We start from the raw sequence: 17,436 nt of genomic DNA on the forward strand, positions 1-17,436 counted from the left end.
CTCGGTGAAGACAATAGATTTGTTTGACCAGTTTCAGTTGATGTGTCAACTGTATGTCCTGTTAGGGAGGCTCGAGATTTAACTCGGAAGACACTAAGTCTTCACCTTATTCCCCTTGAGTTAAGGTCACTTAGACCTCGCACAGTCACTCGTAAGGTAGACTTCCGAAACCTTCACAAACTCGTTCTATGGCACTCCACAAATTTTTCTTGGGTGCTCAGAACATGACACCTAACCGTCTGGAAGGATCACACTCCCCAAAGGTAACAAGCATTGGATCACACAAGACAATCTCTTCAGTGATGTTCAATCACTTTTGGCTTTGAATATTTGGGTTTTTCCTCACTTAGGATTCTCTCAAGTTCTCGGAGGGTGGGTTGCTCTAGATGACACTTCAGTCAACCACTCAGAGCAACCAAACAACAAATGGTTGGGGGGGTATTTATAGCGACAACCTGACATGATTTGACCGTCATGCCCTTCGGACAAGACCGTTGTCAGGATAAGGATCCACTCAACAGTTGGCACTAGCTCAGCAACGGTCGGAATATTTGAACTCTCAGATTCCTCCGTGTAGGAGAGTCGCACTGGTGAAATCCTAAAGAACTTTGTCTCTGTCATTGAGGAACTCGACTGCACTGCAAGAGATTTCCAAAATCTTCACTCGAAGAAATAAATATGTTTTGGAGCTACGGACGATGCGCACTACTACATTCTCCCTCCATCTCAAATTAGTTGTTTTAGACTTGTTTAGACACGGACGTAATGTAAGACAACTAATTTGGGACGGGGGTAATATTAAAATAGCCAAGCCGATCCTAGAGTCACCAACATTGCATAAAACATGTTTCATCATGTAGTGAGCCGATGGTGCTACTAGAACATCGAATTACTAGACTGAGCAACACAGTAAAAGCATTTGTGAAAGCGAAGAAGTCAATACGGGGTGGATGGGGTAACTGGGCTGCAACGCAAAGCAGTCATGGGTAACATATTAGCACACTTCTAAATCACCTCTACGTCTAAGTCATCTCAGTTCTAGTTATCTTTGTCCTCTTTGAGATCCTCCTCACTCGTCTCGGAGTCATTTCCGTCTTCCTCAAGGTCCTCGCTCATCTCGGAGTCATCTCCATCCCCTTCAAGATCCTCACTCATCTCAGAATCATCTTCGTCTTCTTCAAGTTTCTCCAGACCCACACGACAGCATAATGCTCCGTCTTCTTCGAGCTCCTTCTCTACACATAGAAATAATGCTCCATGATTTGGATGACAATCATTTTTGTTATGAACTTCCTTTAGCCCAATGAATTCAATAAATTAATAAACATTCCCCACCCCAAGACATTGGAATAAAACAACCGGAGATTAGATCTCCTACATACCCATGTCATGCAATTATGGACACCACCTGAATCAATTGAAACGAGATCACATCCATTAGGTTCTGAAACAAGAAAGACTCTTATAATGCAACAAGTTAATGCTTCTAGAGTAAGGCAAAATGTACCGCAACAACGATGGATAACATGGGTGAAGAACAAGTTCACCTGTTCGTCTCAGCGATCATTTGATCATGGAAATCCTCCACCGAGTTGTATTGATTCATGAAATGAACCCCCGTGGCATCATACTCGTCGGTTCCTTCAAATTAAGCAAATATATAATTAGTGATTGTGAAATTTAAAATCCCGGCGATCTGATAATCATTTAGATAGGACTTTGGAGCAAACTGTAGGCAATATAAATTTGGTGAGAAGTAAACATTAACTAATGAAATGTAGTTGAACTATCATATTCTCAGCATGGAAGTTGGGCACCATAGAATCCTGATATGCACTATTTTCCGAAGGACCGTACAATAACATCATCTACGAGCCATATCAAGGTAAAATGACAAAGATTTAATGAAGGCGGACAAGGGTCTCATAAATAAGATGGTGCTATATGAAGCTGGACAACAATCTCATAAATAAGAGAATGTCAGTAAATGATGTTCCAAATTGTGTTCTAGACTGAACTTCCGTTTCCACATTGTGATGTATGTATTGCTTCACTCTGCATGTATTGGTTGAATAGAAAGAGAGATACTCCTCTTGGTTTCATTCATGAATCAGGATAAGTGTAAAGGATTTAAACAGTTTTGTAATTGCAGGATAGAGATCAATATTTTTTATGATTGTATGTGAAGTATACATACATGTGGGATCTGGGACATTGTGTGCAGTTAAAAAACTATGTTGCTTGCATAGGTGGGCGAACGAGAGGATTTAGCTTTATTTGTATCGTTGCTACGGTGAAATTGGTCCACATGTACCTTGTAACCTGTACTAACCAATGTGGAGGGGTTTCTTTCCCCCATCCCTTCTACTCCCTCCGTTCCTAAATATTTATCTTTTTAGAGATTTCAAATGGACTACCACATACGGATGTATATAGACATATTTTAAAGTGTAGATTCACTCATTTTGCTTCGTATGTAGTCACTTGTTGAAAATCTCTAGAAAGATAAATATTTAGGAACCGAGGGAGTATAATATATAATACGCACGCTCATGTGTATTCGAGAAAACTGTGTTGCTTGCCAAAATGCTGGTACCAGGCAATTTATATGTTTACACGCAAACTTGCAAACACTTGACAGAGTGCGCACGAGATGGTACCAGGCAAGGGGCGATACTCGGCGAGCTCCGGCGGAAACTGCCAAGCATGGACCAGGCGGGAGGAGAGGTCCGGCATCCCCAAACCTTCGAACTTGTCCCACTGCACCACGCTCCCGTTCTGCAGGTCGACGGAGAAGATGTGCGCGTCCAGGAAGAAGTAGACCTCGTGTGCCTTCATCGGGTCGACGAGCGCCACCGTGGGCACCACCCCCGGCCGCAGAGGAGTCCTTCTGTAAGCTCTCCTGGCTCCAGATCTTCGCCAAGGGCACCTCGTGCGTCGGCTCCCATTTCGCCTCCGACGGATCGTTGGAGGACAGCGTCCACATGCTGACCACCAGTTTGTGTTTGTCGGCGGCGGAGCCATGGATCTGCACGTACCGCAGGCGGCCCTCGCTCACCTTCAAGCAGCGGTGTGGGTCGCCGTTGATAGTGGACGGCGCGAAGTGCAGCGGGTGAAGGACACGCGGGAACTTGATCTGGCGAAGCACCGGCTTCTCGTCGAAAGGGTCGCAGGCGAGGATGCAGAAAGAGAAGTCGAACCACCAGAGGAGCCCGCCGTGGGTGAGGACGCCGTCGCCGCGCCACCGCTGCCTGTCCGAGATGTTGGAGCAGTCGGGCTCCTTCTCGACCCACGAGTACAGGTCCACCGTGCAGAAGAGCGTGCAGCAGGTTTCCGGTTCGAAGAAGCACGGGTTGAGCTCGGCCACCATGAGGCGCTTGCCGGTGCGGTGGCGGATGAGGCCGACGCAGTGGCGGCAGCCGATGACGCCGTCGTGGGGGAAGACGCCCAGCGTCCTGCGGAAGCACGGGTCGCAGATGTAGAGGGTGAGCCCGACCGCGGTCTGGCCGCAGAGCAGAAGGAAGCCGCTGCGGTCGGCGGCCGCGATGTAGGGGTATTCGACGGGTCCGGTGGGGCTGGCGACGGCGCAAGCGACGGAGAGGTGGGACGGCAGCGGAGCCTTGTTGAAGGTGAAGTCCGCGTTGGGGAATTTCTGGGGCGCGAGCACATCTTTCTCCACGTCCGGAACGGCGTACAGGATGTACCACTGCTCCTGCGCCGCCGCGGCCATTGCTCATTGCTGGATGGGGATGGGAGGAACGCAAAGTGTCTTTTACCGGTGCTGGGAGCTACCGGTGATTCTCTCCCCAATGCCTTGCTGCCATATGTAAAGGAGTGAGACCATATGCATGTGTATAGCAAAGTATTGATGTAAATAACTTCTTGTATTTTTGTTTTAAGTCAAATTAATGTCACATCGATGAGACCCATGCCAGGTGAGAGAGAGACTATCCTGACGTTGCATGTGGTGCCATGGTACAAATCCTTTCCTTTTATTTTCCCTTTAGTATTTTCAATCATTTCTATCTTTTAAACCATACTGTTATTTTTGAAATGTTTTATATATTTGAATTCCTGAAGCCAAGAGCTTTAGAATAAGACCAAATTTGGATGCATTTCAAACATGTTTTAATTTCAACATTTCAAATGACTGAAATCAGGTTTCTGAAACAAGCGAGATATGTTTTATGAAATAATTGAAATTAGTTTTTTTCATTGAGTGAAATCAATTTTGAAATGTGTTTTCTCAACTGAGTGGAGTATGTTTTCTCAACCGTGTGAAATTATTTTCTTTTGATGAGTGAGATTTGTTTTCCATATACATGACACATATTTCGGTGTGAAATACGTTAAATATAGTGAAATATGATTTCTTAAATGAGTGAAATCTAACTTTTGTAAACAGGAGTAATGTGTTGTCTGAATCTAGTGAAATGTGAAACTGACTGAAAGGTTTTCTGAAACTAGTAAAATAGGTTTTTTGAAATAATTGAAACTAGTTTTTTTCATTGAGTGAACTCAATTTTGAAATATGTTTCTCAACTGAATGAAGTATGTTTTCTCAACCGTGTGAAATTATTTCTTTAGATGAGTGAAATTTGTTTTCCATACACATGACACATATTTCAGTGTGAAATACGTTAAATATAGTGAAATGTGATTTCTAAAATGAGTGAAATCTATCTTTTGTAAATGGGTGTAACGTGTTTTTCAAATCTAGTGAAATGTGAAACTGACTGAAAGGTTTTCTGAAACTAGTGAAATGTGAAACAGACTGAAATGCATTTTCTGAGATGAGTGAAACGATTAAATTCGAACTAGCCAAAGTGTATCCAAGATTGATCTTGTTTTGAAGGTCTTGTCGCCCTGAATTCAAAAATATAAAAAGTTTCAAAACTGGATATTTAGTTCAAAAATTATCAACCTTTTAAAATATCACATGGAAAACAAAGTGCATGTATTTAGTGTGTGCATGCAGCCGTGGTGCACCTGTTTGCTCTCACCCTGACATCTAACAAAAGGTGCTGCTGTGGCCCCCGTCCAATGAAGTATATATGTTTGTATAAGATTTGTATTGCTATAAAAGACAAAAATAAAGCATGGTGGGGTCTCCAGCCAGATCAATCTCAAAGCAATGTTTCACGGTGGATGCTCCACCGGTACCTCCCACCACCGGTAAAAAAGCTTTTTCGATGGGAGGAATTCGATCGATTAGGGCTCCGTGAGATGTAAACAATATTTCTTTTTTTGCTGTTATTGTGTGAGCTTACAAATATTTCTTTTGACACGGCGATTGTAGCACTTCTTAGCACCTCCAAAATGCACAAAACCACATAGCTTCAAATCAAGCGCTTGTGAATTACCTTGGATTTTAAAAAACTTGAATCCCCGTATTTCCAGCAATATTCTTTTGGAATGTCTCTATTACTTATTTCTTGCTATTTTTGAATTCTTAATCTTTGCGTATTAGAACAATGTGGAATATCATTTCCCAATTGAAAATGATTCTGATGTGGTGGTGGTTCCGCACGCTTGTTAGTCCCGCTATACACAAAATATAAGAACTTGCGAACTTTACCACGTAGCCAAATATTGGTAGCAAACCAACCATGTTCAATATGCTAGAGATAAATATGGAGCTCCCTGCAGAAAGTTAAGCTATAGTAGTTTTCAGACCCAAGCCTCCATATGGCGGTAATTACGGAGTGCGGGTGCTTTTGCCGAATCTGCTAGAGTTGTTTTTATACTTCTTCAGTTACTGGACTCAATATAAGGCATATGGTAGTTTCATTTTACAAGTTTTTTTAAGCTAAAACGCCCTTTGGCTCTTTATTCATTTGGCGCTAGCATGTCTGACTGCACAAGATCAGTCAGCCATCCAGGAATTGTCTCATACATAAGCATAGATACAGAAAGTTGTAAAGATTGCCTAGCTACACGGTGAGCCACCGTATTAGAAAGACGGCTGGCGAACCGTAGCTCGAATCCCTGAAAAAAGGTACTCATCACTCTCACTTCTCTTATAAGATGAAAACATGATGATTTCTGCGGAGCCTCGCAGAGCCGTATGATTTCCTGTCAGTCTGTTTCAACCTCGACTTGCTGAAGACCCATATCCTGCGCCATGGCAAGCGCATCTCTGCAGGCAAGCAGTTCGAGAGTCAACGGATCAGTAACCCCCTCGAACCTTGGGCCTCCCGCTCTCTGGAAGGATCCATGGTGATCACGAGTAACAAAACCCGCTCCTCCTCGTCCACGAACCAAGTGTGTAGCTCCATCTGTATTAATATTCACCCACCCTTCGTCCGGTGGCTGCCACCTTGGAGGGCCATAGTCTGGGTTTTGATGTTAGCTGGAATCTCAAGAGCTCGCACAATCTCTTCGATGGTGATCATGGAGTGAGACGGCTGATACTCCTGCTCTCCATGTGTATAGCTATTCCTCGAGTGCCACACCACCCACATCACCGTAATCATGATAGCAGCCTCATCCTGTTTGAACAGCCTATGATCTAGCAGATCGCGAGACCATGTCCGTGGATTAAGCCTCGGGATATTTATATCAAAGAAATGCTCGGCCACCTCCCAGAATCGCAAAGCATGGTCGCAATCAATCAGAGAAAGTTTCATTATCATTACCACACATAGGGCAGTTCAGTAGCTGCTTTATATGTCGTCGCCGGAGCTCGCTATAGTTTGGTAGGAAGCCTTTGAGCACTCGCCACCAGAATACCCGAATCTTAGGAAGCACATTGAGCTTCCATAGTGCACGCCATATACCTTCATCTCCAGTAGATGAACCCTCCATCGTCGTCAGTTGTAGCTTGGTTTGCATCGTCTGCCGGTAAGCTGAACGAACTGTGAAAATGCCGGACTTCTCCCAAGCCCATGCCCATATATCTGGGGCCCCTACCCTCGCTCTTGGCATGGCCAAAATTGTGTCTGCATCCGGGGGAAAAACACACTCCGGATGGTCTCCACGTCCCATTGATTTGACACTGGATCAATTAAATCTGCCACTAGCTGTATAGAGCTCGGCTTGAGTGCTCCCATTGGAGTCATGGACGTGGTGCCGTTTATCCAATGGTCATGCCAAACTCAGTCGTTGTTCCATCTCCCACTCGTCGAACAAGGCCCTTTTTGAGCATCTCCCTCCCTACAATGATAGCCTTCCATGTTCTAGATGCACTTTTGGGGCACCCCGCAGTAAGAAAATCCTCATTTGGGAAATATCTTCCCTTAAGGACATGGGCACACAAGCTGTTCGGATTATCAAGTATTCTCCATGCTTGTTTGGCTAGCATCGCGTCATTGAAGGTTTCGAAATCCCGGAATCCGAGTTCCCCTTTTGACTTTTCAATGCACATCTTATCCCAAAACTGCCAATGCATTCCCTTCTTATCAAGTGATCCAGCCCACCAATATCTTGACATGTTCGTCGTCAATTTCTTGCACAAACCTTTTGTGAGTTTGAAACAACTCATAGAGAAGGCCGGTAAAGCTTGGACCACAGACTTTAAGAGAACTTCTTTTGCAGCACATAACATCTTCCTCTCACACCATCCTTGCACCCTTGATTGCGACCGCTCATTGATATGTTCAAAAGTTTGCTCTGTAAATTTTCCATTTTGCAAGTTTTCTTTTCCAACTGCTACCCCCCTCCTCTCGTGGATAGTATTTCTAGCCAGATAGTAGGTAACTAATCATAGTGATGCAGATTAATCAGGTACCAATGAGAAATGTAAAACTCAGACAAGCACAGATTTAAAAAAACATCAATAAATATATGACAACAATGCGGTCATTTTCTTTTCTGGCCCTCGGAAAAGTACATACACTCAGACACTACACTTTCCATTTATTCCGGGACCCTACAACGGTAACAGAAATTTGTACACCTTGTCGAAAATTTGTACACTCAAAGAATAGAAAACCCAGAAAGAGAACAAAAAAACAGCAGAAAGAATCAACTTAAAAGACATGTAATTTGCAAACAGTTCTGTATACAGATTTGGAAACCAGTTTGTCAGGTTCCACACCATTGCACGGATCTACCGTCCAGCTGCCTTCAAGAACTTGTCGTACGGGCTTGCAGGCGGCAACCTGAAGGAGCGGTCATCGCTGGATGTTGAATCGTTGCGCCGCATGTAGTCCTTTCTTGTCAAATGTGACTCTGGTTCAGATTGAGCAGATGACTGCAAAATGCAACAATTGTCAGTCAGGATTTCGGAAATTTCAACATCGTAAGAAACTGACAAGATGCCGGGATTTAGGAGAGCTTAAGGTTAAGAACATCTGATAGGAGCACACATGCCTCATTTGTTTCTGGTCCGTTTTCCCCAATTGAGCTACGCGAATCAGTCCTCGAGTGCTTGAAGCTCATGAGAACAGACATCTTCTGCTGCTTTTCCATTACCAGGGATTCACATTGACTCTTCATTTGGTCATATGACACAGGATTGGTGGAGACTGGAATGTTAGCAACTTGCCTTGCTGTCTCATGAACCTGAGAGCAAGTAGTTCAAGTACAAACCTATGAGAAAGACTGCCCATTTTATAAGAGAACAGAGGGGTTTTCAGGTGCCATTGTTTTAGAGATTGATACGTACAGATTCCATCAGTTGATTCACGTTTAGAACATCGGATGAAGCCATAGATCCTGATGTTTTCCTGTCAGACTGCGATCCACTATGTTCAAAGACGATGTCATCGTCATCATCCATCTCACAAGGAATAACATCCTGAAGTCAGAAGACATGTAGCCAAAAAGTTAGGAAATAACAGCACTACCTAATCATAATAACTCAGAATCAAGTATTTGTAAACGATCAGTACGGACCTCATCAAAACAGTGATCGTCCTTTTCAGCGTACATTGAACAGGAGTGTGGCGTCTCCATGAATAGTGGAGCACCAAGAGGAAATGAATCATCCAGGGAGAACTCTTGAAGAAGCTGCTCTTCTATCCCATCAAACTTCTGCAATCCGTAAGAATATCAGTTATGTTCTTGATTCTGTACAGCTAGCTAAATCACAGAAATACAGCGGTCAAGTAAATCTAAATCTACACACCTCTGGTGAATTTTCAAATTTTCTCTTGAAGTGGGATATCACAATGTCTTTTAACTGTGTGTCATCCTTATTTACAGCTGAAAGAAAAACTTGTGCATCACTTTCATCTTCCTCAGAACCGTAAAGCATTTCACCATTCGAAGATTGTGCAGAAGTAACAGTGAGTCTGCAGTCATCAATCAGGCAAAGATGAGGATCAACCTGCAAAATTAACAAAGCACATTATAGCTCATACTAATTATATAGGGCCAATGTGTGATTGCGGGTAGACCATCCAAATGAAATATTCACATGGTGGATATCAACAAACCATTTCCTCTGGCACTGCGGCTTTGACAAGATGGGTTATCTGAGGAATATCAGCAACTTTTGCTGAAAAAATAAGCATTGCTGATGCCATTGTATACAAACACCTTCTCCGAGATGGCTGTGCAACATCTTCATTTACAGTGGAAAAAGAAAAATATGAGATCAAGCCATGAATTCAACTACTATACTGAGATCAAGCCGTGAATTCAACTGCTATACTGTTATAAAAATGTTGCATACGAATATGGAGGACATCATCTTTTGTTTTTAATAGCCAAATAAAAAGGGAACAACTCTTTGGTTTGAGAGGCAATGTTGAAGCAACTTACTGTCTTGGTTCAGAGACAACCTCCTGAGAGAAAAGGCCAACTGGAAACATCGAACTAGTGCCACATGACTGGAGGTCTGTCATAAAATTTAACTGGTCAATTAAACAGTACATAACATGATGGTATCTCTGGTTCAATATTCTAAGAATTTAAAGTAAGTTTCATGCTTCCAACATCAATAAAATATACAAAAGTTATATCTTGTAGATAAATTCAAATGGTGTGCAAAATACTGGTTGAAATGACTCGATGGATTCCAACTGTGTACTGCGATCATTCCAGTGCTTTCAGAACAAATTCAAATGGTGTGCAAAATACTGGTTAAACTGACTCAATGGATTCCAACTGTGTGATGTGATCATTCCAGCGGTTTCAGAACAAAGCAATAGCCTTATATATCTGATATCATTTCAAGTTCACCATAAGTAGCCTAGGATGGGCTGTAACCCTACTATCTATCTTGAAGATTCACATATTTTATGTCTCTACACTATCCATATTTACCTACTAATGCATTGGAATGTATGTTAATTGTTATGCATTAGAAATGAACTAATATAGACCACATTGACCCTGTTTTAGACATAGCAGCACTGTACAATTGATATTACTGAGGTTCCAAATGAGGATCTCAAAGCCCTAACTGACAACAAGGGGGTAGGAACAAACTCCTCTATTTGAGATACGGTCTTCTTGAATAGTGGGTAGCAAGAATATATTGTACAAAGCTCGACTTACTTTTGCTTTTGAACACAATAAAGCAACATTGTAAGTATGGCCCATTGTCTCAAAATTTGAAGGTGAGTTATCTTCCAGGGATGCTTGACTCCAAATAGATGAAAGAAGAAGAACAAGTTGGCCATTGTTCAACTTCATTAACTTTGAGTTCTGCTCACAGATGTAAGGAAAATAAGATGTATCAGTTGGTTGGTCAAAAACTCCAAGGTAAAAAATAGCAAAATACTAATAATACTAGCTGGACTTCATACATCTTTAAAAGTGGAAAGACGATCGTTGAAATATGGGTTCCCTGAAGACTGCCTTGTATTTGGTTCTGTATGTGCATATCCATTCTCAGCACTTACCACAGCTTCTGGTTTCTCGTTTTCCTGCAAGGATTCCTTGATCCCACTTTTAGACTGCAGTTCATCCATTATGGTCTCAGAAGAGAAAGCTGATAATGCCAACAAAAGCACACTCTGCGACCCATTGACTTTCATTGGGACAGGAAAACCTATGGCTGACCATGGGCATAACAATGAAGGCGCGACGATGGTGGATAAAACACGGTGTGAGCCAATCCTTGTCTTATTGTCTGGGTGCATCATTGCTAAGAGAAGCTGGTGATACAAAGCTTCTGGAAATGCCTGAGACATGTACAAAGAAATGCCAATTAATATTGATGTCCTACTTCTAAATCATTTCTCTACAGTAGTGGAAATATCAAAAACTTACTTTCTGGTTGTATGATGACTTGTACACATAAGCTGCTATTTGTGCTGTGCGGTAAACAGATGACACTGTTGTCCTGGCAATGTTGGCAGTGTACGAGAGATTCTCGAGCATTACACTGACCATGTCAAGAATAGGACCAACATCCCCAACCTAATCAGCACAACAAAAAACTTTTCTTACAGATTTATACGCTAAAGCAGGAAAATAGTTATGTAATGAAGTGCCGAAAGATTACAACAACCTTCTCTGTCAATTGCACCAGACACTCCTCCAAGGCCACATAAAGTTCACTGTTCCACTTGTCAATATCAGCTTGAGCATTTGATGCTTCAACAGCACGGTACATACATTTTCGCAAGTGTTTTACTAAATCGCTAATTGCACTCGCTATTGTTACTGATGCATGCGACTTTGCCTGCTTTGCAAGATGAGAAGCAACTTTTACAATGCTGATTTGCTTGGCGGGCATCTTGGCAACACTTTTATGATCAATGTGCTTTATAGTAAAAGATAGCAGCAAATGGCCATTTTGCCCTGCAATTATAAAAACAAGATTTAACAGAGTATTGAATCTCTCTCAATGCTTCCAACTGAAAAGCAACACTGAAAGGGAAAAACAAGCGAAGAAATTACATGGGAGAAAATTACTGCACCTGATTTGTCCATCAGTGTTTGCATTTCTTGTAGAACAGAAAGGGCAACACCATTTTCAGGAGACCAGTAATTGTGGCTATCGAAAAGGCGAAACAGAGGATCAAGAATACGCCGCACTGTTGTTGCCTCCTTTGCAATATTGGCCATGTTACGCAAGCAAACCCTTGCCCAGTGTGCTGGATTCTCAGATGCAGACCTGCTAACACATAAAATTATTAAAGAGATAAAAAAAAAGGCGCATTGCTATCTAAAAATGTTAATGAACAGAAGATCTCACATTGTATCAGCTGCCACTTTGGCATTATTTTGCCCAGATACTGCCAACATTGTCAAATCATCATCATCTTGAAATCTGACGACCTCTTTTATTGAGAGAGTTTGATTAGCCTCATAACAGCTTATTATCACTGAGACAACCTGGGTTCAAGAATGAATGGAAATAAATTAGATAGCCAGTCTGAGATGCTATTTGAGCTGAAACATCTATGCTAACATTTTGCTTCATGAATGGTTGTTTCTGGTTCACTTTGAATTAAAATTAGTGTACTTTTACTGTATTAAGTATGGTAGACATGCTATTTCAGAATTCGCTGAACTTTGATTATACTTGTATCTCTTTCCACTAACCGATGATCCTATTTCTACTACATAAGAAATCCATACAGGAAATAAAAATAACAAAGAAAGTATCCAGCATGCATAAAATAAAAAGCAATAAGGACTTACTTCATCAAGTTCCATTGAGATATGCGAGTGGTCACCCATGTATTCGACCTGATTACAGGTGGTCAAACAGTCAAAATGCAATAGAAAATATATTTTCTACACTTAATCACTTCTACTCCTGGGAAGAATCAGTAATGCAGAGAAAGTAAAGATTACAAGTGGTCGAACAGTCAGACTGTGATATAAAATAAATTTTCCCGGTTTAATCACTCCTACTCCTATGACAGTACTTGCTGGCAAGAACCGGTAATGCAGAGAACGTAACCATGAATTATTATTTTATCTTTACATTTTGTTACAAAGTACAGTACTATGACAGAACATGGCATGGCACGATGCACAAAAATTGTATTTGTTCCACCGAAAGTGAACGATGGATATAGAGCCTATATAATAAGGGTTTGTCTAGGACACATCTAGATGTGACATAACTATGTCACATCTAAGCTAATGTCCACTCTGTTTGTGGTCTATTTTTTTTGTCCTAGTTTTTTTTGTTTCTTGTTGTTGCATTATATATTTGTGTGAGCTTAGATGTGGCATCCTTAAAAAACATCTAGATGTGAATTAGACAAACTGATATAATAATGTCTCGTTATCTGTTGAAAACCTTGAAAACATATAGTCGAGGTACAAAAGTTCATATTTATGAAGCATGTGAAATTGTATAATAGATGGAAATGGTAATTAGTTCATTTGTTCGACATGATTATTCCTGGTTTAATACAATTGTAAAATTTAAGCCCTTAAATGACTGGCAAACATACGACAGTCTTGCCTTTCTCATCAGAACAATTAAGCAATAGATTGTCTTACCATTGAAGCAAGAGCTTGGAGCGCAGCAGATCGAAGGCGGATCCCTTTGTCATCTTCCCTTAGTTCTTGAGCAATTTTGCATAGTTTTGGTATCATGCCTTCTAAACTGAACATATGTGTGCTGTCAACCTATATAAACATTCAATTTAAAAATAAGCAGATGGCAAGTATCTAGAAAATAAATTAAATCTAAGTTGGTATGTGCTACGCTAATAACCTGTCCATCGAGAAAGTCAACAAGCAATAGACAACCCAGGATCTGCAAATCATCACTTGATTTCTGATCTAGAAGAGTGCGAACAATACACAATGTGCTTGTGGCCAGCAATGGTCTGAATAAGAAACCAGTCTGTGAGCCAAGATTAGTCACAAATGCATCAATGAATAAACAACATTTGCACTTACGTATGCTCCTTGCATGAACGCAGAAGTTTCCTATATATGCATGGAACAACTTTGGCCAGGGTGAAATTATCATGTCTCAGTTCTTTATAGCATCTCTGCTCAAGATACTCTGTGATCTGTTCAGGAAAATAAGAGTAAAATTAATTCCGCTTTTACGAAGTCTGTCCATTCATTCAGTTCCATCTTCTAATCTTAGCTATTAAATCCTTAACAGGCAACTAGCTAAGCATCATTTCAATGTGTAGTGATCCAGTGAGAATTGTTAAGAGGCCACACGATATAGTAAGAGAAACAGGGAGGATGCGAATGTGTTACCTTTGGTATGCGGGTTGGATTTCTCGAGACATAATCGCAGAGTTTCCCGATCCTTCTGTCATTCGGTTCTCCATCCTAAGGCAGCATCCCAAGTTCAATAAGGAAACTCACACACATTTGAATGCAACACACCCATTATGCAGGACTATACTACCATGATTCCAAAATTGGAATGCTAGCAGGCAGGATTGGACATACCGCCGGCAGCTGGTAGATCTCCGAGATGATCTTCTTGTAGCGCTTGACGGGCTGCCGTGACCTCGCCCGCAGCGAGGGGCAGAAGTAGCAGAGGCTGCTGCACGCGGGCAGAACCCGCCGCGACATCACCCCCATCCCGCTCCTCCTCTCTCAGAAGGCCCCCAAAACTTTTTGATCCAAATGCGGTGAGACAGCACAACTGCAATTCCAGCTGCCTGCCCTCTTTGGCACGACGGCCACTCCAAGAACTGAACTCTCTTGGACTTCGACCAAATTGGGCTGAAGCGAATTGGTTGTAGCAGGGAGGGCTAGAGTAGAGTAGAGGACCCCCTCGCCTTCCTCACGTTCCCGTAGCCAACTGGAGACTCGGTTGAGATCAAGAAACGGCAAGAATTCCCCTCGCGTCAGAGTCGCCTCTGACCAAATCTAGTCCAGGCCGGTGCTGGGACTATTAAAAAAGCAGCGAATTCCCCGGGTCAAATCCGGCAAAGAACGCGGCGTTTCCCTCTGGCGAACTCCGAGCCGCGGATCGACGGCGCCAAGAACAGCCGCCGACGCCCGGCTGAATCCAGCCCCTGCCAAAGATCGACTCTTTTTCCTCAGAACCACTGTCCTCCCTACGCAACTCAGATCGCGGCCAGACCAAATGAGGCAAGGAGCGAGCCCGGAGGAGAGGAGGGGAACACAAGGGAGAACAACGAACCGCGGACGACGGATCCAACCACCCGAGAGAGGGAGAGGGAGAGGGAGAGAGGGCGAATCCGGTGGCCGGCGGGCGGCGGCTGCGTGGCGTGCGGGCGGGCGGGTGGGTGGGGGTAGCTGGAGGCGACAACGGGGCAACGGTCGCCTCGTCGGCTCCTTGTCGCCTTCGCCGCTGCTGGGGGGAGGGGGTTGGAGGAGGACTAGTAAAATGCGGGCAGCTGGAGGTGCGGCGGAACATTCATAGCGGCGGCACGGGCACGGGCACAGCTCAGGAGAGGCAAGCGCGTTGCGGTTTCTCTACCGTGCGTGCGAACGGGGGAATTCTTCGAGGGGCTTTTCGGCAAAAGAAAAGAAAAAGAAGGTGGCTGCTCGTTGCTCTTTTCTGGAATCTGACAGGTGGGCACGTTGCGCGAGGGAGGGAGGCCGCCGGCTGCCTGTTCGGGGCCTGCGCTGCCGCCAGGGCTTTGCCTGGTCAGCGGAAGTTACGAATCCGCCCCCCGCCGGTTTGATTTTTGTATTTTTGGTTGATGGTAGCGTTGGCCCCGACGTGGCTAGGGCAGTGCCATGTATCTTTGCGTTAAAAAAAACTAGCAAAAATGTTCGTGCGTTGCAACGGGAGAAAAATAATAATATCACAGACATCTAGCCTAATAATCATGACTCAAAGACTCCACCTCGCGCGTCGTGCAAATCCATGTCCTCTATTTTAACACGGCATCCATCTATCATGGCTTTTCCTAATTTTCACCCTCACTGACGGGTACCCCGGTGTCCATTTGATCATAATGCATCTAGACGTGATCAATCCCAAGGCGATGAGCTTGACCATCACATGACACACCTGTCATTGAATCGCACCAGCCCAATGGATTAAACTGCCCCAATGCAAGGGAATGTTTATACTAATATGTTGAGGTGGGGTTGAGCGGTGCCCTCTGTGTCCCTCGGGCACATGCTCCATATAATTTCTCCTGCACAACCCTCGGGCTTCGTTATGGAGCAAACATCCGTGGCCCTGTACGAAGGTTGTCCAGATCAAGGAACTGGGTTACGGTCTAGGTCGCTAATGTAAAAAATGATCAATCACTCTGTGGTAGGGTTCTTTAGGAGGCCAGCTCAGAACATTGAACATGATAATGTGCGGCTAACGACAATGTTGGACACTTATCCCCTACCACATTGAGCGCTAACTCGGTAGCATGCCAGCCGGTCGCCGCCAAGGCCCAACTCGCCTACAACTCCGAGCAACTAATATCAATTGATGATTCTAGGGGATGCGCCCACTCCCATGACATGTTCGCTTTGCTGCATGCGCCCACTGCCACAGCAAGATCTATCATTTGCTAGTTGTGTGGAAACCGCGCTTTCTTGCCCTGATTGGCTCTACCAACTCAACCAAATCAGTAGTTGTCTAATTCTCTGTTCTGGCTGCGTCGCTGAAATATATATGAACTTAGACTGCACAAGGTTCAGTAAATGAATATGCACACTATCAACTTGTGTGTACTCTTGTCTTAATTTGATATGTGGCGCCAACATGTTGTTTGAATCCATTAGTAATGGTTGATTGGTGAAGCTATAGTTAGATCTCATAGTACTTTCAGGTTGCAATCTGAATTTTGTCAACAATTACTTGAAGAAAAAAACAAACAAGATGCAGTATTGCAAGTGCAAGTGTGAGTGTGAATTGTTTGGGATTGGGACGAAAAAAATGTTATCTGTTGTAGTGTATAAATATGATATAGCTCATTTTATTCCATGAGAGTCGGCTGGCGTAGTTGGTTAATGTGATGGGATTTGCATCTCATGTAGCCAGTTTGAATCCCACTAATGCACGTATTTTTTGCTGATTTTCCAAAAAAATGGAACTCCAGTAGGCCCGGGTCCATGAGAGAAGAGTGTTCACCAAGACTTCTTCGCAGAAGGAATGACGTACACAAATTGTGACTTGGTGTACGAAACGCCGCCGATTCTATTTGACCCTTGTGAGCATCAAAACGTTGTTGCTTCGCTGAAAATGGCATTTAGATGGCCGACTTTTTCGGACCTTTCATTCAGAATTTCAAAATTTCTTCAAATTTTTAGAAAATGTTCATATCTTTTTTCAATAGAAGTTCGTAATTCCAAAATGTATTCATGTTCTTAAAAAAATTCACGAAATAAAAAAAGTTCACCGTATAGAAAAAAAGTTCACCATACATTTGAAAACTCATCACTATATATAAGAAAAGTTCATCATGTATGGGAAATTTGTTCAGTGTTCATTTAAACAAATCACTGTATATTTAAAAATGTTCAGTGTGTATTTGTAAAATGTGCACTGTATACTAAAAAGAAACTTCATTGTGTATTTTTAAATTCACTTTTTTCAAACATTTCGGAATTTTGTTGCTAGTTAAAAAATTACATTTGAAAAAAATATTCACCGTATACTAAAAAATGTTCAGTGCATATTTA

General features: G+C 42.8%; 1 protein-coding gene and 1 pseudogene across 2 annotated transcripts; both read right to left on the reverse strand.

Moving 5' to 3' along the window:
- Window positions 1-874: 874 nt before the first annotated feature.
- Window positions 875-3,835, reverse strand: LOC109767946 (uncharacterized; annotated as a pseudogene).
- Window positions 3,836-7,762: 3,927 nt separating this feature from the next.
- Window positions 7,763-15,293, reverse strand: LOC109767943 (protein SEMI-ROLLED LEAF 2). 2 transcript variants are annotated; one of them, XM_045235078.2, is made up of 20 exons: window positions 14,981-15,150; window positions 14,278-14,852; window positions 14,080-14,154; window positions 13,765-13,880; window positions 13,577-13,691; window positions 13,360-13,488; window positions 12,544-12,591; window positions 12,095-12,234; window positions 11,817-12,013; window positions 11,405-11,697; window positions 11,164-11,313; window positions 10,698-11,075; window positions 10,447-10,596; window positions 9,709-9,784; window positions 9,381-9,508; window positions 9,071-9,271; window positions 8,839-8,976; window positions 8,609-8,740; window positions 8,314-8,505; window positions 7,763-8,194 (listed from the first exon to the last, which is right to left on the reverse strand). In XM_045235078.2, exons 2-20 carry the CDS (start codon window positions 14,410-14,412, stop codon window positions 8,051-8,053), a joined length of 2,937 nt encoding a protein of 978 aa, XP_045091013.1. In that variant the 5' UTR covers window positions 14,413-14,852; window positions 14,981-15,150; the 3' UTR covers window positions 7,763-8,050. The 2 variants fall into 2 exon arrangements, with proteins under 2 accessions (XP_045091013.1, XP_020182266.1); XM_020326677.4 differs by having other exon boundaries at window positions 10,794-11,075; window positions 14,278-15,293.
- Between the last annotated feature and the right edge of the window lie 2,143 nt (window positions 15,294-17,436).

This window comes from Aegilops tauschii, chromosome 3, assembly GCF_002575655.3.
Source record: "Aegilops tauschii subsp. strangulata cultivar AL8/78 chromosome 3, Aet v6.0, whole genome shotgun sequence".
In the NCBI taxonomy this organism is placed as follows: Eukaryota; Viridiplantae; Streptophyta; class Magnoliopsida; order Poales; family Poaceae; genus Aegilops; species Aegilops tauschii.